At 36.5% G+C, this 21,366-nt stretch overlaps 1 protein-coding gene across 2 annotated transcripts; it reads left to right on the top strand.

The window, feature by feature from the left end:
- The first annotated feature begins 82 nt into the window (after positions 1-82).
- Positions 83-11,151, top strand: lurap1 (leucine rich adaptor protein 1). Of its 2 annotated transcripts, none has more exons than XM_067374436.1 (4): positions 83-423; positions 868-1,172; positions 1,448-1,657; positions 8,502-11,151. In XM_067374436.1, the coding sequence occupies exons 3-4, from the start codon at positions 1,463-1,465 to the stop codon at positions 9,186-9,188; spliced, it is 882 nt and encodes a 293-aa protein (XP_067230537.1). In that variant the 5' UTR covers positions 83-423; positions 868-1,172; positions 1,448-1,462; the 3' UTR covers positions 9,189-11,151. The 2 variants fall into 2 exon arrangements, with proteins under 2 accessions (XP_067230537.1, XP_067230538.1); XM_067374437.1 differs by having other exon boundaries at positions 1,445-1,657.
- Positions 11,152-21,366: the final 10,215 nt, after the last annotated feature.

Genomic DNA, 21,366 nt, shown 5'->3' with positions numbered 1-21,366 from the left:
AGCCAGCAGATGTTTAATGATGTCATCTTGACTTGTTCCTGGTCCGGAGAGAACATTAGTATGACACAGGGCAGAATAAGGACTCATATTTCTTGTCTAAATCTGTATTTTATTTCTATATGTAACTACTTACAAAACAAACCGTGAATATCAGCCGTGTGGCGGTAATACGCAGCAGGCTACAGACCACAACCTTTTTCACTGGTATGGAAATACAGCGTCAACAACATTTACTATGCTTACTTACGGTTGGCAAGAAGATTACGAATTGGATTTTAGTGGAAACATTAAATGTCAGTCTGAGATGTGTTTAGCAGACAGTGGTATTTGATATTTAACAGTTCCAGTCGGAACAGAATCTCGTCAAAATGACCATTCTACGTAGGCCTATATATCCTACATTGTTTACGCTGCTTGGTACAGGTTAGTTTTTCCTCTTTTTGTTTAAGAATGGGACAGTTCAGTCTCTTAATTGCTTTCATGTGTTTACAAGTGCACACATCACATGATTTATATAATTTATTTTAATGGAAAGATAGCTAAATTATCATATAGGCTACAGAACTTCTTAAATATACTTCGTTAAAATCTTTCACTTAGCTTAAAAAAATATTTGGATAAGGCCTAGGCTATATGAGTTTTGTAATTATTTTGTGTGTATTTTGCAATAAGGCCTGCTACTACTACTTTTATTACTTTAGTGATTATAATATAATATTATATATATTATATAGGTAGGTATAACATGGACTTTGTTGTATAAAGTAGGCCTATTACCAATTTAACTTGTGGGAGTGAATTTCTACGGTCGCGTTTACTCAGTTATTTACGGCAGTGAACTTCTGCGCTCCGCTCGCTGTCATGCAGGTGGAATTCAGTCCAACCGTGTGATTCAAGCAGCACATCAGGACAGACATCCAGTTTGAAGAGAGCTTCCGTCCAAACCTGACTTCATCTCCGAGCATCACATGCACAGTTTACCTTAACACAGTCATGGCATCATCAGCACAACCGAGCAATCTGAATAGCAACCGGATCGGATACATTTAAACGACGAATCTTCAGAGAGACTCGCACCATGCTCAGGTGGTCTGTCTTTCCCACTGAAGGAGATCATATAGTCTGCGTTTGGAAAAGAAAACAGTCGTGTGAATGTTTAGAATATTAATAAGGTATGTCACTCTCACGTTTGATGATGCATTTATCTCAGTTGACGAATGTGACGGGGTTTTTTTAAGGAATAAGCGGGTTTCAGAAATAATATACTGTATCATATATGTCATATGTTTACAAAAAAATCACAGGGTGTTGCATAATATTGTTAGCCGTAATACTGTCTATATACTGTTTATATCAGTGGGGTGTAAATCAAAACAGGAGCTGCATTTTTTTTTTAATTCCAGAACAATAGTCAAGCATTTCATTTTTCCTCTTTTCTTTTAAGTAGATCCTTTGTATAATCATGGAGGAGAGCAATACCTGTGAATCAGTCCCAGATTTAAAGGATCTGGAGTTAAAAGTGGGAAGAAAGACCCCAGAGGGGCTCCTGAAGTGGATGAGAGAGGAGCACAAAATGATCTCTCATCATCAGACAGACAATAATGAGACAGAGAAGAAAGGACTGGATGAGAAGATCCGAAAACTTAAAATGGAGATGGTAAGATCTACGTTTCTATACTAATAAACTAGTTTTATTTATTTAAATTAAATTTATTCCTATTGATTTATAAACTGTGTTGTATTTGATACTCTGGCCCTCTTTTTTATACTCATCTATTTAGTCTGTGACTGTATAAAATGAATGGAGAGTGTGACAACAGCCAGAAGAATGTGTGTATAATGTGCGCAAGTTTTATAAATGTGTGTGGATGACACTCATAGCTGATGTCCAACTTGGTGAGTTTATTTTCTCCTCTTTATGAAACATAAAGCCTCTGGCCTCACAGATTCCTTTTTTTTTTTTGTCTGTCACATATCCAGTATATCCAATATCCATATAAAAATCCCAGTGTAAAGCTCTTATATACTGACTATGATTGTATCTTTTCATAACACAACTCCTAAGAAGACGCCTGCAGCATGTTGTTGTTGTTTTCTCATTTTGAAGGGTCCCAACCCACATTCCACAAACCAAATCAACCAGAAGCAAAAGAATTTCTCACAGCATTGCCAAACAGTAAATCGAGCATTGAAACATGACCCTAAAACTGTCATACTAGGCAATGATGTTTTTAATGAACGGATGTATTGCTTGCAACCACATATCTGTGATAATGTTGAAGTAAAGGAATGGCTTGAGTTGTGGTAAAAGATTTGCTGCTGTTTTCAGTGTTCATGCTTCATACTGTAACCCCAAGCTCTTGGGGCAGATACGCCCTCAGTTGTATAAAGAATTGTTGTAGTTAGGGAAATGAGCATGTTCCCAGTGGAATGCAGGGCCATTAAGCAAATGGACCCTGATGTTGTTGCTATGGTGTATTTTACTGAGTGGGAGACGTTGTAAAAGGCCCCAAAGATGTCATGGATTATGCATTTCTGATTTTCGGAAGTCAGTGTTATTAATTTGGATCGTCATTGTTGTGGATACTCTGTGATTAAGACATCGTAACATGTCAGTGGTTTGACAGCGTTGTGCAATTATGTATTTATTATTATATGCAAATAGCATAAATTTGGCAAATTGTAGATCAACAAAAGATCAGTTGTATATCAAGAGTATAATGTGTAGAAGATCTAGAACTAAAATTGACATATACCGGCCTAAAATAAAGGCACAGTAGGTTTTCAAACAGCAGTCCAGGGACCTCCAGGAGATCACAAGTTGCTCCACAGAAAATTTAAGCAAGAAAAATGATTTGAAATGACATCAATTTTATATTTTTACTTTTTGAATCTGGATGGATATCATGATGAGCTTAGTACAATGAATCTCTTATTTACATTGTGTTTACACTTGGTTATAATGAAAGGATTCACGAGCATGCGGCTCGCACTGAACGAAACAAAATCTGCTGCATTTTCAGCTGTCTTAAGCTGATTCAGATTGCTGACTAGAACCTCTGATAGGCCATTGCATTCACACGCTCAACAGATATGATTGTGATTGGATACAATGCTCAACGCTTGTAAAAACACACTGCAAATAGAAACCAATGACGCTTAGAGAGCACTCAAACAAACATAAATTAGAGCATTTGAAGGAGCATATGAAGCGCCTGACATAACCTTTTGGGTTATATAGAACCTTTTCTTCTAGAGTTTTACTGTTCCCCTGATGCCATTTCACACTGTTCCCAAATAGTCATGAGCTACAGCAAGCCAACTGTCATTGAACTTTACCTCACACTGTGACATTGTCACCCTGTCCCATTGTCAACCAGTCTGTCGACACACACACACACGCCATACATTCACACACCAGTATGATGTGTGACAGTGTAGACATTGTTGGGTAAAAACATACACAAAAAATGACAAAACTTACATGTCATTACTATGATAAAATGGTCACATTTGACTTAAAAACACTGGAAGTAAGTGTGAAATCAAACAGCTGGTTATTTATGTCTGATCTGCATGAAGAAAGAGCGAGAGAGGGGTGTCCTCAATGACTTTCAGCATCTTGGACCCCGCTGAATGCAACTCTCTCTCCCTGCCTGACACACAGATGGGAAACACAGGGGAAGGTGTGCTGACAGATGGAGGAAAGGGAGATGACTCTTCTAGTCTGATAGAATGAGGAGGAGAGGGGAAATGAGGGAGGGAGAAAGAGAGAAGCAGTAAGGTTGAAAGGGAGAGTGGGAGGATGTAGAGGTTAGGAAGGAATGCAGAGAGATAGAGTGCACGTGTTGTGCTAGATGAGAAAGAGAGACAGCGGGGATTTATTGGAATATAAGAGATCCTGTCAGACCTGCAGAGTGTCAGGAGGAGCAAAAGACGGCTGCAGTTAAAATGAGTACAGAAAGAGTGTAAACTGAGCTGCCCTTGAAATATTTTGCTGTCTCATTATGCACTACTGCTCAAAAAGTTTTTTTTTTTTTTTTTTTTTTTATTCAGGCAGAATGCATTAAATTGATCAAAAGTGTCAGTAAATACATGTATAATGTTACGAAAAACTTATATTTCTAATATATGACAAAAAATATTCAGCATTGATAATAATAGAAAATGTTACTTCCAAATCAGCATATTAGAATGATTTCTGAAGGATCATGTGACACTGAAGACTGGAGTAATGAAAGCTGGAAATTCAGTATTTCACAATATTACTGTTTTCATATTTGTGTTTAAATAAATGGAGATGAGCATAAGAAATTTCTTTCAAAAACATCGTAAAACCTTACAGACCCCAAACTTATTCACTCACCCCATAATTAATTTTGAGGAGCATTTTTTACCCAAATGATAAAACACTTTTACCTCAAATATTTTGGTTGAATAAATTAACTGAATACAATTCTAAATCTGAACAATTATATTCAGATTTATATCTTATATCAATTTAATATCAATACCGTAAAGTAGCTTTAAATAATGAGCAAAATATAATAGCACAGTTAACATTCTGCTAGATTTGAAATAATTGGCTGTCACTATGTTAGATTATAAAGCTCTCTACTGTAATATCAGATTTGCAGTTTTGCAGGTATTGGGAGTGTTTTCTTCACAATCAGTGTTTATACAGCAGACTTTAGTTTCTGACTTCAGTTTTTATCATCCAAAACCACATTCAACATCACTCACCTTTGAAACGGCACATAAAACTAAAGGTCACTATGGTGTCTGCATAGGCACTAAACCCATAAATTGAATGGAATAATGAAATACTATCAGATACACATAAATATCTGGGGCATTTTTGTCCCCCGACCTTTTTAATTTCTGAACCTGAATATGAAACTTCAAGAATGACAAACGAGCACCATAATTATAGTTATAGTATAAGATATGAATATCTCATATCTTATACTATATTACTGTATGTTGTAATTGCCATTTAACATAGCATTTTTGCTATGCTGCAAGTTTGAATACATGCATAATTTTTGGATGAACTATTTCTTAGACTTTTTTATAGATTTTTTGTTGTTTGTCTGCTTTAGAATTTATTTATAAATAAGAATATGCAAATGTATTTATTACAGTATTTCACAATGGCATGGCAACATCAAGGTTCTTCACTGAGTACACGCTTGAAAGCCGCCTCATCTTTCAAGAGAAGTCAGTGAGCCATGATCAAGAAAATATGCATTATTGTAAAATACAGTATTTTAGGTACTATAAGCTACTGCTGCATAATGTTATAATATAGTTGTGCCTATTGTAACTCACTGCCACTGTGTAATAATATAGTCCTTTTAACACACGCAGAGAGCAACGTGGTGTGGTGTGATAGTTAACAGAGCAGGACACCACAGCATGGAAAATGAGCTCTCCAGAATTCCAGGGATTAGAACACAAGACGTATGAGCTATGGTTTTAAGGAGTGGGAAAATGGAATTCTTCTGGCTGTGAGAATCTCCAGTGTGAGCCTCAGACACTGTGGAATGTTCTCCCAAAGGGGAGTCTGTGGGTCAGTGTGTGGCTCCATGTGGAAGGATGGAAGCTACATAAGATGATTGCAGCAACAGTGCACTGTATTGCACGGGGGTTACAATGACCGTGTTTTCATTTATTTAGCATTTTATAAGGTCTATTTAAAGGAATAGTTCACCCAGAAATCTGTCTGACAAATTGTTCATTATTTACTTGTTTCAAACCCACATGACTTTCTTTATTTGTGGAAAACCATGGTACATTTTGAAATTATAATAATAGTTGTTGCTCTTTTACGTACAGTTAAAAGCTTTCAAGATGTAAAAAGGATGCAAATCTTCAAATAACTACAACAAATTTGGTCTGTTTCTCATATAGTGTGATTACTGGTAAGAGAATACGGGCTTGAGTCCCATTGCACCTTCATACAGACAGTATTTGAGACGCTTCTGTAAGTTTCTGTGTGAACGGGACATTTCAAGACTCACACCTGTAAGTAAATGCGGTTGTTAATCCCAAAAACTCACAGTGTGAACGTAGCAAGTTAAACTTGTCAGGAATTTGAGGTGTGTTAACTCTTTATCCAGTCGTACTGGGCCCTGTACAGTACAATACAAAAGTCTGTACCCCATGGTAAGAAAAAACAGTATAGTGTGAGTGTAATTCAGCCAGTTCCAGATGCATATATAGAGATGCAAACAGGCTGAGTTGGGCACAGCCAGATCAGCGCTCACCACATCAGTGCTGAGACAGGGAGAATATTTATGAGTATGTTCATTAGTCTCAGCAACTCAGACAGAGGTGCTGTGTCGACGTTAACCCAGCCCAACCCACACCAGAGCAGACTTGTTACAATCTGTTCTCTGAATCTCTCTCGTCTTATGTATTTACATATTTCCCTATTTACTGTAAAAAAAGGCTTGTTTATCTTTGCCTTCTAAATTCAGCTCTATTTCCCATCCCCCCTCTCGCTGCCTGAATTGTTCTTTTTGTATCCCACGCTCTTTTACCGAAATGTTCTCTTTTGGTTTTTTGTACTGTAATTAGTGTGGTTGACGTCAGCAGTGCACTATGGCCTTTAAATTACACAGCAGGCTGAATGTATAGGATAAGAGTATGCTGTCCATTTATGACACGCCTGCTGCACTTAAAATTGTTTTATCTCATCCTGTTCTCAAACTTGTCCTGAGTCTATTGGTATAATCCCCATTTAGTCATCCTTCTTTTAACTGAAAATGTACACAATGTTTGTCAGAAATTTCATTGAATTGAAAATGAAAATTCTGTAATCATTTAATGACTTTCTTTTTTCAGTGGCACACAAAAGGAGAAGTTAGGCCTCAATCATCAATCACTTTCACTGTATGGAAAAATATGAGGTGAAAATGAATGGTGACTATGACTTTCAGTCCCTAACAGCATCTTTTGTGTTCCACAGAAGAAAGAAAGTAATTGGGTTCAGACTGGGTGAGTAAATAATGACAGAATTTAAATTTTTCTAGGTGAACTGTTCCTTTATAAAGCACTGTGTGAATAGCTGATGGGGTGCAGACAGGGCAGAATTCATCAGGGATTGTGGGAGCCAAAGTACTGTGGCTTTCAGAGGAAGCACTGACTATTTGATGAGCACTGTTTTATGGGCTGGAGAGCCACTCAGTCAGTCAGAAGAGTTCAGGACTTTGTATATCATATTACATCTTCCTGACAAAAATGCTTCACTGCTGCCAGATGAAGCTTCGTAACATATTTCTAAAGGAATGTGAATCTCTTATATTTTAGCAGATATACCTCATAAAATGAGAATACATTCCAAAAGCAAGATCTAATGATGGAGGAAGGATCTAATATATTATTATCATAGGACCATTAGCATCCATTATTACTTTTTATTGGCTTGGCAAAATGGATATAGTGCTGTCAAATTGATGAATCGTGACACACACATATGTATATATATTAGTATATGGTTTACTTTTCTTTAGACATCATGTTTAGATGTGTCAGATGAAAACTGCTTAGCCCATTTGCTGTGGGAATTAGGAAGAGAAGAGTGCTTCACTAGAGGAATGGATATTGTCAGGAAGATCTATAAATCTCAGCAGCATTTACAGTAATGGACCTCTGGCTCTGCAGTCAGCAGGACTACAGTCATGGTTATGAACCTCAGACTTAATACAACAATCAGCACTAATCAGAACTCATTTAGAGCATTTGTTAAAGTTGTCAAACTTCCAAAATGACAAAAAAAATCACCATAAAAGTGACCCATACGATGTCTTTTAGTCTTTTAGAGCCTTGAACAAATCTTTAGAACCAAATAAATCTTTTCCTCTGCTAAATCAAATCTCATTCACATTATTTGAACATGTGCATATTCAAATTAGGCACATTGCATTTTTTTTTTTTTTGACACGCAATATTTTAATATTTGTAAATGTACACAATATGGGTGTACTATTCCTTTATACACTCTTAAAATAAAGGTTCCAAAATGTTTTTTTTTTTACATAGTGAGGCCATAGAAAATCTATTTTTGGTTCCCCAAAGAACCTTTCAGTGAACAGTTCTTAAAATAACCTTTTTTGTGTGTGTGTAGAGCATTTTACACTCTAAAAAATAAAAGGGGTTTTCACAGTGATGCCATTGAAGAACCATTTTTAGTTGCCCAAAGAACCTTTTCAGTGATCAGTTCTTAAAACAATCATTTTTTTCTTTGTGTGAAGAACATTTTAGGTTCTTCATGGAACCATCACTGCCAATAAAGAACCTTTATTTTTGATAATCAAAACAATCCTTTTCCACTTTAAAGTACCTTTTGTGCAATGTAAAGGTTCCATGGTTCTTCATGGAACCACAGATGCCAATAAAGAACCTTTATTTTAAAGGGTGTGGCATGTACTTTCATTTAACTGTAGTTATGGTTGTTAAAAAAGCTCTTGATGTCTATGTGTATTTCCTCTGCCCAGGCTCATCTACGAGCAGCAGACGTCAAGATCTTGAACCAGTTGCTAGCACTGCATGAGGGCATTGAGGCAGTGAAATGGCTCCTGGAAGAGCGTGGCGCGCTCACCAGCCGCTGCAGCAGCCTGACCAGCAGTCAGTACAGCTTAGGGGAGGGTCCCGACACTTCCTGGAGGGGTAGCTGGAGCAGTTTGCAGGACCCCCATGACAAGCTGGACAACATTTCGATTGGCAGCTATCTGGACACATTAGCTGATGATCTGGATGAGTACTGCCCTTCCAGTGGGACTGATTCAATACTGTGTGCCGCCCCTATGGGGACAGATGGCTCCAGAGGTACTGGAGGAGGCATTGGCAGTTCCACTGGATCTGGAACCAGATCTCCACAAGTCAAATCCGATGCCCCTAAAGAAGAAGCTCAGGTTTGGAATAAATCCTCTGAGACAGCGAGACCATACCAGCCCAACAAGACCAATGGAATCCTGGACAAATCACTAAAGCAAATGGTCACCACAGATTCACCCAGGGCTTGTCTCGCTGAAAAGCTGGGGAAGAGTCTGAGCCCTAAAGTGAAACCTTACAAGAATGGCAAAGTTGAGCTGGAGAGCTGCAAAATGAATGGCAAGGTTCAACTGGAGTATGACGCACATTGGCGCTGGGTGCAGTCGCAGGATGATGTGACTTTTTTGTGATTTTCAAGCCAAAGGTGTTGATTGGAGATTTCTCTGGTCCTCTATTCACCACTGAGCTTTTGTTTGTAGACTTTGAGCTTTGATTAATTTGAGGTTAAGAGGTCAGCAATGGAAAAGAAGCTTAGACCTGTGGTGGGTCAGAGTTTATAAATCCTGAATTAATTACATTAGACTCTATATCAGGTTGTGTAGATGTTTATGGAAGCATGTTTCAAATGTGCATTTCATGTGGGATCATAATTTTTGTTTTGTTTTGTAATGGCATCTATTGATTCAACACTATTTATTGATTTTTTGTTTATCTTTTAGAGATTGAAAATGTCAAAACAGTCCTTAGAATCAATGAAAAGGTTCACAAAATTCAATTTAAAAAAAAAAAAAAGTTGAGGTTGTTGTTTTGTTTTTTTCATGTTTTTGAAAGAATTCTCACCAAGGCTGCAGAAATACAGTAAAACAGTAATATTGTGAAATATTATTAAAGTTTCAAATAGCTGTTTTCTATTTTAATATATTTTAGAATGCAATTTATTCCTGTGATGGCAAAGCTGAATTTTCAGCAGCTATTACTCCAGTCTTTAGTGTCACATGATCCTTCAGAAATCCTCAAAATATTCTGATTTGGTTCTCAAGAACATTTAATGTTAATATCAGTGTTTGAAAATAGTTTATTATTAATACTTAATATTTTTGTGGAAAAAGTGATACATTTTTTCAGAATTCTTTGAATAGAAAGTTTAATACAAGTGCATTTATTTGAGATACAAATCATTTGTACAAACGTCTTTATTGTCACCTTTGATCAATTTAACGCATCCTTGCTGAATAAATTTCAAAAGAGTGCACAAAATGCTCACGTTTGACATTTCCTTAATATTTTGAAGTGGACCAAAGTTTGTTTAGCTAAAACAATCCAAAAGCTTGAAACCACAGCAACTTATTTTGTTACAAAAATCAGTGAATGTTTTTTTTCTCACCATTTTGTTGGACCTTTCTGCTGATTACAATATGGACAAAATGAAGTGCAGCATTTGCTCTTAAACTGTTGGGAATGTTTAAATCATGCTCCATTTTACTGCCAAAGTCTTAAATCCCCTCAGAGTGTGCTTCTTTGAGTTAACATCTAAAGGTCAAAGAACAAATCCATTCTGAATACCAAGCATGTTCCCATCTGTTACAATGTGACCCTGAGTCCAGAATCAGCAACACCCTTGAGTTGCCTTTGACAATTAATTATAATCTACAATCAGAATGTCATTTGTTACACACACACATATATATATATATATATATATATATATATATATATATATATATATATATATATATAATTGTTGATTTGAAAACTGCTTGTAGTTTACTCTTTGTCTGTCAGAATGCTTATGTAATCAGTCAGTAAAAATGCTGTATTGTAAATCTAATCAGGTAAACTGTGGGTTAGCTTTAAGTAGGATCCTGTTTTGGAGTACCAATTAGTACTGTTTTTATTGGGTCAATTAAATAAGCTTGAAAAACAGGAACAGGAAATCAAGGATGTCATGTATATCTTATTCCACTGCACAGATCCAATGGAGTAATAATATGCTCACACAAACGCATGGAGACCAGTGGTTGTGCTGTGATCTTTGCATTTGTAATGTCTTTTCCTTGTTATTTAAAAATGTCGCACCTCAAGTGCACTTTTAATTTAAAGCTGTTCAGATTGCTAACTCTTATCAGTTAATCAAGTTCTATATGTGTGTAACTTTGACTAGTCACAGTGTTAGCACTGGATATAATCCTGAATTGTCTATGTTTTGTATGCCAAAAGAACTGCATTGATGTAATATTTTTTTGTCTAATGCAAGAACTGAAAGTACTATCAGTATTCAATAATTTAAAATATGTGTTATGTAATAAAACACCATACTGTATATATGTGTTCATCTATTTGTTTTGTGCTGAAAAAGAGAACTGTATTACATAAACTCAGACTTTTTTTAACCACAAACACCCACTCTCAGTTAATGCTTGTGCTTCTAGGAAAGGGTTTCCATGACTACTGAATACATGTGTAACGTGCATTTGTGTCACTCAGCTGTTTGTTTAGAGTCAGGGAAATGGAGACAGGACAAATCCTAGAAGCCACTGTGTGAAAAGCTGGGTTATGGCAGGAATATGTGAAGATATTGGAATGAGATGGTGAGGATGTTCAAAGAGAAGCGAACGAGTACTAAAAATGAGATATGGATTGGTTGGAGAGAGATAAAACAAAAGATATAAATGGAAACAGCAGTGATCCTGATTTACATGCTGCCCTAGGTGAGATCAGATGAGAGGCAACAAGTACCTACAGAGGGATCCAAAACTGCTTTGCTGAAAATTTCTAATATGAAACTTATGATACTTAGTATTTTAGCAGCATTTTGAATGAAAAGCAGAACAAAATCATTTTCAAAATAAAAAATTCTGTTTATTTTCAGGTTTAAATTAGATTTTCGAGAACCAGTTGTAGGTTTCAGATGCACAGCTGAACAAGGGGCAAGGTATCTTAACATTCCTGGGTAGTTGTTTTCTATGTAGCCTACTGTATATAATCGATAGATAGATACATACATACATACAATAATGCCTGAATGGGGAAAGACCAAAATCTTCAAAATTTTTTCTATATATAATTTTGCAATAATATATTTCAAATCAGCTACAAAGTCTGATGACAATGTTATACACTTTGCTTAAGGCTACGTTTACACGACAACGGTGTATTAAAAAACGGAAAAGTTTTCCTTGGTGTTTTTCTTGTACAGACAACAGCATTGTCAAAACAACCCCTGTTCACCTGGGGCCCGTTCTTCGTACGTCGCTAACTCAGTTAGCTGGATTTGATTGTTGACGATTTGGCATGATCTTGGATCGTTTGGTTCTTCGAAGCTCATCCTAGACTTGCTGTCATAGCAACAGGTCCGTAAGCTTAAACCTGCTCGGGAGCAGGCTTATTTCATGTAAACAGGATTAGATTGCATCTTTTTAAGCGGAGGTGATGTTTAAAGTCTGTCCCAGCCTCTGCTACTTTCCCACAAGAGTACATAATGTAAACCAGGGACAATAATAATGATTTAAAAATAAATTTGCAAATAACACTATAATGCCGTGTAGTGTCATAATATAGACGCCGACAGTTTTACTCTGAGAGATTCATTCGTGAGGGAATAATTACGTAATATTTTTAATTGGAGTTTTACACACATGATGTACAGATGTCTATGCCATACATGCATTTGAACGATTTGAACCACGACATATATTATGGGAGTGGCTTGATGAAGCGCAGGGGATGCAGATAACTTGATCTTGACCCTTAAGAAACTTTAATTAATGCTGTCAAATATGCTTCAAAGGTAAATTAGTTGCTAATTACAACATTTAAATAAAAAATTGAATGTACAAATAATAAAAATTGTGAATATAGCCTAAATAATTGGGTAATCATGTAAAAAAAAAATAGTGCACATTTCATTTATCTAACATTTATGTTGTTCTTCTGTCATTTATTCGCTTGGCTGTTTCCTTATAAATGTCTAGAAATTCGTCAAGTTTTTCGTCAGGTGTCTTTTCTCATTCTATGATGTCATTACGTTGCCGTCTTGACTCCAGCCAATCGCTGCATTGCTGATCAATGTTTCTACTATCGATACATATCCCCTTTTAAGCCAACACATGAACGCGCAATTATCTCAGATAACTTAATCCAGCGATAATAATCATACACAACAGGTGTGTTTGAAGAACCCAATTAGCTGGATCATGATTAGCACGATGATATCATCTTGGATGTGTCATTTGATCTCGGATGTAATAAGCAACGTACGAAGAACGGGCCCCAGGATCTGAGAAAACAACAACAAAAAAACGCTGTATTGTGCATGTCAGGCCAGTAGTTGGCGATGTTACTTTATAAAGAAAAACTCCACGCCTATAGACTGAACACATAATACGCATATGCATGACGTCACCGTTTTCACAAATTTGTTTTTGTAGTTTACACAGAGACGATAACAGTATAATTTTCAAAACTTGCACTTTCCGTTTTCAAAAGTTTGCATTTTCAGGCCCCCAAAATGCTGTTGTTCTGTAAATGAACGACCAAACACATAAAAAGTTTTCTGTTTTTATTTGAAAACGGTGTCATGTAAACTGCCCCTAAATCTCATACAAAATGTCAACTGGCTTCTTCGTTCCTTCAGCTGGCATATTAAATGATATAATTTCTCCTATTAATTAAAGTGCTCTGATGAAATGAGCAGCATATAAGCAATTGTAAAGAAAACACTGAATGCTAAAATTCACAGAAGCATCTTTTTCTCTGACCTTGCTAGCCCACAGTAGCAGTCAGTAAAACAAATGGCGATCAGCATTTGTGTTGAACGTAACTTGTTTTAAAGCTTTTGCATTGGCAGTTTTGGTGGTAAATACAACATTCCTCAGCACAGCAGGATGCTAATTCACCTAATGGGTTCCAAATGAGAGATTCTTGCTTAGTTAGCATAGCGGCTAACCCACTGTGTTAAATGTGCTTTGTTAGTTAAATGCAGTGCGCCTCCACCACCACTAACCACACAACAAAGCATCTCTGCAGCTATAAAACTTGTTTGTGTTAAAAAAAAAAAAAATGTTCTGTATGCTAACGTATAGTATGAATCATGCTCACTTGTCAAGCACAGTTTTATTGGCTGTCTAGCCAAAATAAATTTAATTGGTTAGATTCTGACACAAGCCCATCATTGTGCATAGTGTTATTTGCATGCAGTTGTGTTTCTTTCCTTGGTTTCATTATGTGTAAATGGGGCTTGCAAGTGGTTTCATTATGGGTATATGGCATTTTATTTCCTATTACTTCAGCAAAATTGTTGGCAGGTACGAACACACTTAAAGCCAAAGCCTGAGAGAGGTTTTTCCCTTCAAGTTGTTGTCTGCTATTTAAATCAGCCCATCCTTTTAGAGAAATTATATACAGCCTATATACTTTCTCTTTCTCTCTCTCTCATTCTAGAATTTTGTATGTATATGTGTGTGTGTGTGTGTATATATATATATATATATATATATATATATATATATATATATATATATATATATATATATATATATATATATATACACATATTTCTGGTTCTCAATTCTGATTGGCTGATAGCTATGCAATATTTTAGCGATATTTAGCACTTCTACCATTTTTATCACTCTGCTTGAACCACTGTCATGGTGGCTGAGCAAATCCACTATACAGTGAGTACAGAAAGTATTCAGACCCCCTTACATTTTTCACTCTTTGTTTCACTCTTTGTCCATTTGCTAAAATCATTTAAGTTCATTTTTTTCCTCATTAATGTACACACAGCACCCCATATTGAGAGAAAAACACAGAATTGTTGACATTTTTGCAGATTTATTAAAAAAGAAAAACTGAAATATCACATGGTCCTAAGTATTCAGACCCTTTGCTGTGACACTCATATATTTAACTCAGGTGCTGTCCGTTTGTCCTGATCATCCTTGAGATGGTTCTACACCTTCATTTTGAGTCCAGCTGTGTTTGATTATACTGATTGGACTTGATTAGGAAAGCCACACACCTGTCTATATAAGACCTTACAGCTCACAGTGCATGTCAGAGCAAATGAGAATCATGAGGTCAAAGGAACTGCCTGAAGAGCTCAGAGACAGAATTGTGGCAAGGCAAGATCTGGCACTTAAGGTTCCTAAGAGCACAGTGGCCTCCATAATCCTTAAATGGAAGACGTTTGGGATGACCAGAACCCTTCCTAGAGCTGGCTGTCCAGCCAAACTGAGCTATCGGGGGAGAAGAGCCTTGGTGAGAGAGGTAAAGAAGAACCCAAAGATCACTGTGGCTGAGCTCCAGAGATGCAGTCGGGAGATGGGAGAAAGTTTTAGAAAGTCAACCATCACTGCAGCCCTCCACCAGTCGGGGCTTTATGGCAGAGTGTCCCGACAGAAGCCTCTCCTCAGTGCAAGACACATGAAAGCTCGCATGGAGTTTGCTAAAAGAAAACACCTGAAGGACTCCAAGATGGTGAGAAATAAGATTCTCTGGTCTGATGAGAACTTTTTGGCCTTAATTCTAAGCGGTATGTGTGGAGAAAACCAGGCACTGCTCATCACCTGTCCAATACAGTCCCAACAGTGAAGCATGATGGTGGCAGCATCATGCTGTGGGGGTGTTTTTCAGCTGCAGGGACAGGACGACTGGTTGCAATCGAGGGAAAGATGAATACGGCCAAGTACAGGGATATCCTGGACGAAAACCTTCTCCAGAGTGCTCAGGACCTCAGACTGGGCCGAAGGTTTACCTTCCAACAAGACAATTACCCTAAGCACACAGCTACAATAACGAAGGAGTGGCTTCACAACAACTGTTCTTGAATGGCCCAGCCAGAGCCCTGACTGAAACCCAATTGAGCATCTCTGGAGAGACCTAAAAATGGCTGTCCACCAACGTTTACCATCCAACCTGACAGAACTGGAGAGGATCTGCAAGGAGGAATGGCAGAGGATCCCCAAATCCAGGTGTGAAAAACTCGTTGCATCTTTCCCAAAACGACTCATGGCTGTATTAGATCAAAAGGGTGCTTCTACTAAATACTGAGCAAAGGGTCTGAATACTTAGGACCATGTGATATTTCAGTTTTTCTTTTTTAATAAATCTGCAAAAATGTCAACAATTCTGTGTTTTTCTGTCAATATGGGGTGCTGTGTGTACATTAATGAGAAAAAAAAAAAAGAACTTAAATGATTTTAGCAAATGGCTGCAATATAACAAAGAGTGAAAAATTTAAGGGGGTCTGAATACTTTCCGTACCCACTGTATATTTTACAAATACTACACTTGTTGTACCATGAACTGTAGTTTTAAAAGTTTTTTAGGCAAGAATGTAGTTGTTTAGACCTGAAATATGTGACTCATATTTAATCATAGTGCCTATTTTACAATTTGTTTCGACATTTTCGGAGATGCGAGCTCCAGGCCACCAGCGGCCGTTAAGCACTCACATATCCACCGAGAACAGCTTCATCTCGGCCAGTGCCGCTGGCTCTTATAGTGGTTAAACATAAACTTCATTTTGGGTACATAAAACGGGTAATCTTTGGTCTTGTTAATCTATTACTTGTTCCAGAGCAAATCGAATTGGGCTATGTTAAATTTGTATATAAATATATATATAAAATATAAAAAAACAATCTTTTTAGTAACCATAACGTATGTTGCCTCATCACACCACCCTACTAACATACACACATATGGACCCAACCCATATGTACACAACTGCACAACATCCCCTTCTCACCCCTGCCACACATGTATAGTCTCAATTACATAACATCCCACCCCTTTCTCTTTTTACCTTTACTTTTTTTGTAAAAGACTCCAGACAGAGTGACTAGCATTTACCTAAATGAATATGCAAGTCACATAATGTAAGATGCTTTAAAGAGGCTTCTGACTGTTTAAAGACCTTTGCGAGAACGATTTGCAGGCAATTAGGAATAGATGATGAAAGAAACGTCCTCTGTTTTCCTGCACTACCTTTGATCTACTGCAGTTTGCCAGTGCCTGACCACTACTGAAAGAATGAGGACTGTTCAGAGTTTTCACACATTTTCCTTGCTGTTTCATTTATCTACATCTGGTATGCCCAAAGAATTGTAGGAAATGCTTGTGGAAAACCCCTTGCGATAAAAGCAATGCATAAAAAGTGCTTGAAATCAACAGCAAGAAAGGAAGGAATCATGCTGGGCACATATTATAGTGTCATTGTGCAATGTGCTACTGAATTCAAAAGAAACACACACACACTACAGTTCAAAAGTTTAGGGTCTGTAATTTTTCTTTTTAAATTTTTTAAAAGAATTCTCTTATGTGCATCAAGGTTGCATTTATTAGATCAAAAATACAGGAAAAACTAATAATATGAAATATTATTACAATTTAAAAATTAACTATTTTAATATATTTTCAAATATAATTTATTTCTGTGATGGCAACTACACTTCTGGTGTCACATGATCCTTCAGAAATCATTCTAAAATGCTAATTTTGTGTTCAAGAAACATTATTATTAACTGAAAACAGTTGCGCTGCTTAATATTTTTCTGGAAACTGATATATTTTTCAGGATTTATTGATGAATAGAAAGTTCAAAATAACAGCATTTATTTAAAATAGAAATCTTTTGTAACATTAAAATGTCTTTACAAATGTCTTTGCTGTCATCTTTAATCAATTTAATGCATCCTTACTGAATGAAAGCATTCATTTCTTTAAAAAATGTCTCTAACCCTATAAACATTTGAACAATAGTGTGTATATGTTTGGTTTAACTCAATGTGATAATGAAAAATTTGTTTAATTTTATCATAGTAGGCCCTATGACATCAGTATTTACCCAGTGTTGCCGTAATAATAAGGGCTGTGATCAAACAGTTACTGTTTATATGTGGCTGCAGCTATGTGATGGACCTGCCTTGTAATGAACACTGCCAAGGCAATGTTTGTGTCAGTGTGCAAAAACAAATACTCAGGCAAATGCAAAAGTATTTGTCTAGATGAGAGTTCACCACTAACCACACTGGCTGTTCTAACGGCAGAGTTGGAGTACAGAGACGGTGGGATGCTGATCATATCCCAGAAGCCACTGGAGGGGTTCGGTGGAGTTTTAGCCACAGAACGTCAGCACTGGTGCTCCAAAAATCACAAAAATCGAGGGTTGGCAGAAATGAGCACCATATGATTTGTAGATTGGGTACAAATATTAGACCCTCATGCACGGTGAGGACATTTTTGCTTCATTTCACAGTGTGTACACAGGCTGCTTCACAAAAGAAAAGAACATATTATAGATGTGCTGGGCACAGGTGATAAATGAAATTTGAAGCAAAACAAAATGTCTATAAATGAATTGTGCAGTTGAAAAAGCATAGTGTATAAAGGAGACTGGGGCTAGTTGTCACACAGGTGTCATCTTATTAGTGGTTCTTGCCTGTAAGGTAAAGCACACTATTATTATCTCACATTTATTCTTCTTCTTCTGTACAAAACTTTGGCACATAACCCACGTTCAAAGACCCACGATGGTGTCAAATCATGCAGATTATTGAGGAGAGGCGTGCTATGACTTTTATAAGTGATCGGGCACATGATGTTCGTACTTCCAAGACTTCCAACATGCTACATACGCTAACAGTGAATAGCTACATGCTAATAGTGATAAGCTAAAGTGTTAAAATGTCAAAAAGGCTAACTAAAACAATACTAGCAACATGCTAATAATGTTAGCGCCATGTTAAAAACATGTTTATCATGTTATGCAAGCAACATGCTAGTCATGTAAGCATCATGCTAGCAACATGTTAATCATGTTAGCATCTTGGACATCCAATTGGACAAAAGTTGTCCAATAAATATCTTTCCTGGGCAATATAGTGAAAAAGTTGTGTTTGTTTTTGTTTTTTGGAGGTTAGCATTCAAGACATGTTTGTTCAGAAACAGATTTTTTTTATAAATAAATAAAATAAAAATAAACGGAGAGAAAATGTAGCAAGACATGTGACAACTATCTCTGGTTGCTCCAGGAAAAAGCAGAAATCATTTCAGTGATTCCATCTCCCCACTAATCTGTCAAATCATATATGTATGTGATAGTTTCCGATGAAATTGGAGCCTACATTTATCAGATGCATATATTGTATTTGGTATGATTCATGTCAACTCACATTTCTGTTAAAGAATGATTTATTTACAGAGATTCTTATGAGAGCTTCCAACGTTTGTTCTGTAAGTGATCACATTTAACTGTGCTGTTATTACAGGTTTTGTGTATAATGCTCAGTTTCAGATTCCATTTGTGTGCTCAGCCATAATTTTCAGAAAAGCAACCAAGGTTTTGGCACCTGTGGTGTGGAATTAAATCTTGTGATTTACAGTGGCTTTGATGTCTGCCATGAAATCTCATTTTCCATTGTGGTTGTCTGTTTGTGCAGTTTGGTTGAGCAGTTTTATCCTGGTGTCATTGTTGGTTTTAAAAGAGAGAGAGTGAAAGCTTGTAAAAAATGCTAGTATTTTCCAGATAGAAGCTGGAAAAATGAAATAAAATTATGCAGAATGTACTGTATGAATCACTCTATCATTAAATAATGAGGTCCATTTTCAGCCACATTGGTTACATAAATGAATGTGCAGCAGTGTTTTACAAACTGATAGAGTTATATTGCAATAAAGCTCCAGACCCCGAGGGGTGATCCAAAGCACAGAATCTCTTTAGTCAACCACATCAGATGAACAGTAACGCCATAAGTCTTTCCCTGACTGTGGCCTAACCACAGTTGGCCCTCTTTCCCTGCAGTTTTGTTCCGGCCCACAGAGAAATAACCCCTTCGACTGGAGAGTGGGAAATTTTGCACCGTTTTTGTTTCAACTTCAAAATGTTGTCCTTGTATGATAGTTTTTGCAGACATTCAATATATAGATATATATACAGTCATTCAACTGATCTTTCTTTTTTTATTATTATTGTTAATGTCATCATTGTTTGTTGTATTTCTGCATTGATGTTTAATAAAGTATATAAATAAGTTACTTAATGCCTTCTAATGTTAATGAAATATTATTGAAATAAACAACACTGTAAAAATGATATGATCAGTAAGTCATGGCAACTTATGAAAGAAATTTCAAGTTATACAAGATTCAACTTAAGTCAGTTTAATATAATTTAAGTTGAAATGAAAATTTAAGGCAAAAACTGAAGTTTTTAAATTGAAATAAGTGGACTTTTTTTTTTACAGTGTACTATATATATGCTATAGGTCTGTACAGTATCTACAGTAAAAAAAATTTTTTTTAAAAGATATGAATACTTTTAGACAAATTAAAATTGGTCAAAAGTGATGTGTGTTCATTGTAAGAAAAAAAAAATTATATGAATGATGTTCTTTTGAACTGAAAAAATGTATCTATATATATACACAAACCCGATTCCAACAAAGTTGTGGACCTCATAAACTTATATTTTATTCACAATAGAATATAAATAACATATCAAATGTTGAAAGTGAGACATTTTGAAATGTCATGCCAAATATTGGCTCATTTTGGATTTCATGAGAGCTACACATTCCAAAAAAGTTGGGACAGGTATCAATAAGAGGCCGGAAAAGTTAAATGTACATATAAGGAACAGCTGGAGGACCAATTTGCAACTTATTAGGTCAATTGGCAACATGATTGGGTATAAAAAGAGCCTCTCAGAGTGGCAGTGTCTCTCAGAAGTCAAGATGGGCAGAGGATCACCAATTCCCCCAATGCTGCGGCGAAAAATAGTGGAGCAATATCAGAAAGGAGTTTCTCAGAGAAAAATTGCAAAGAGTTTGAAGTTATCATATCTAAACATGATCCAGAAGCGCAGGCGTTTTCGCTGGGCCAAGGTTAATTTAAAATGGACTGTGGCAAAGTGGAAAACTGTTCTGTGGTCAGACGAATCAAAATTTGAAGTTATTTTTGGAAAACTGGGACGCCTTGTCATCTGGACTAAAGAGGACAACCCAAGTTGTTATCAGCGCTCAGTTCAGAAGCCTGCATCTCTGATGGTATGGGGTTGCATGAGTGCATGTGGCATGGGCAGCTTACACATCTGGAAAGGCACCATCAATGCTGAAAGGTATATCCAAGTTCTAGAACAACATATGCTCCCATCCAGACGTCGTCTCTTTCAGGGAAGACCTTGCATTTTCCAACATGACAATGCCAGACCTCATACTGCATCAATTGGCAGCCTGTAGTCCAGATCTTTCACCCATAGAAAACATTTGGTGCATCATAAAAAGGAAGATGCGACAAAGAAGACCTAAGACAGTTGAGCAACTAGAAGCCTGTATTAGACAAGAATGGGACAACATTCCTATTCCTAAACTTGAGCAACTTGTCTCCTCAGACATTTGCAGACTGTTATAAAAAGAAGAGGGGATGCCACACAGTGGCATAAACATGGCCTTGTTCCAACTTTTTTGAGATGTGTTGATGCCATGAAATTTAAAATCAACTTATTTTTCCCTTAAAATTATACATTTTCTCAGTTTAAACATTTGATATGTCATCTATGTTGTATTCTGAATAAAATATTGAAAT

This window comes from Chanodichthys erythropterus, chromosome 21, assembly GCF_024489055.1.
Source record: "Chanodichthys erythropterus isolate Z2021 chromosome 21, ASM2448905v1, whole genome shotgun sequence".
In the NCBI taxonomy this organism is placed as follows: domain Eukaryota; kingdom Metazoa; phylum Chordata; class Actinopteri; order Cypriniformes; family Xenocyprididae; genus Chanodichthys; species Chanodichthys erythropterus.
The sequence above is the reverse complement of the archived record's forward strand: the minus strand, read 5'-3'. Positions and strand labels throughout refer to the sequence as shown.

Coding starts and splice junctions, on each gene's coding strand:
- lurap1 (XM_067374436.1), top strand. CDS start 1,463: ATGGAGGAGAGCAATACCTGTGAATCAGTCCCAGATTTAAAGGATCTG. Junction 1,658..8,501: donor GAAAACTTAAAATGGAGATG/GTAAGATCTACG, acceptor TCCTCTGCCCAG/GCTCATCTACGAGCAGCAGA.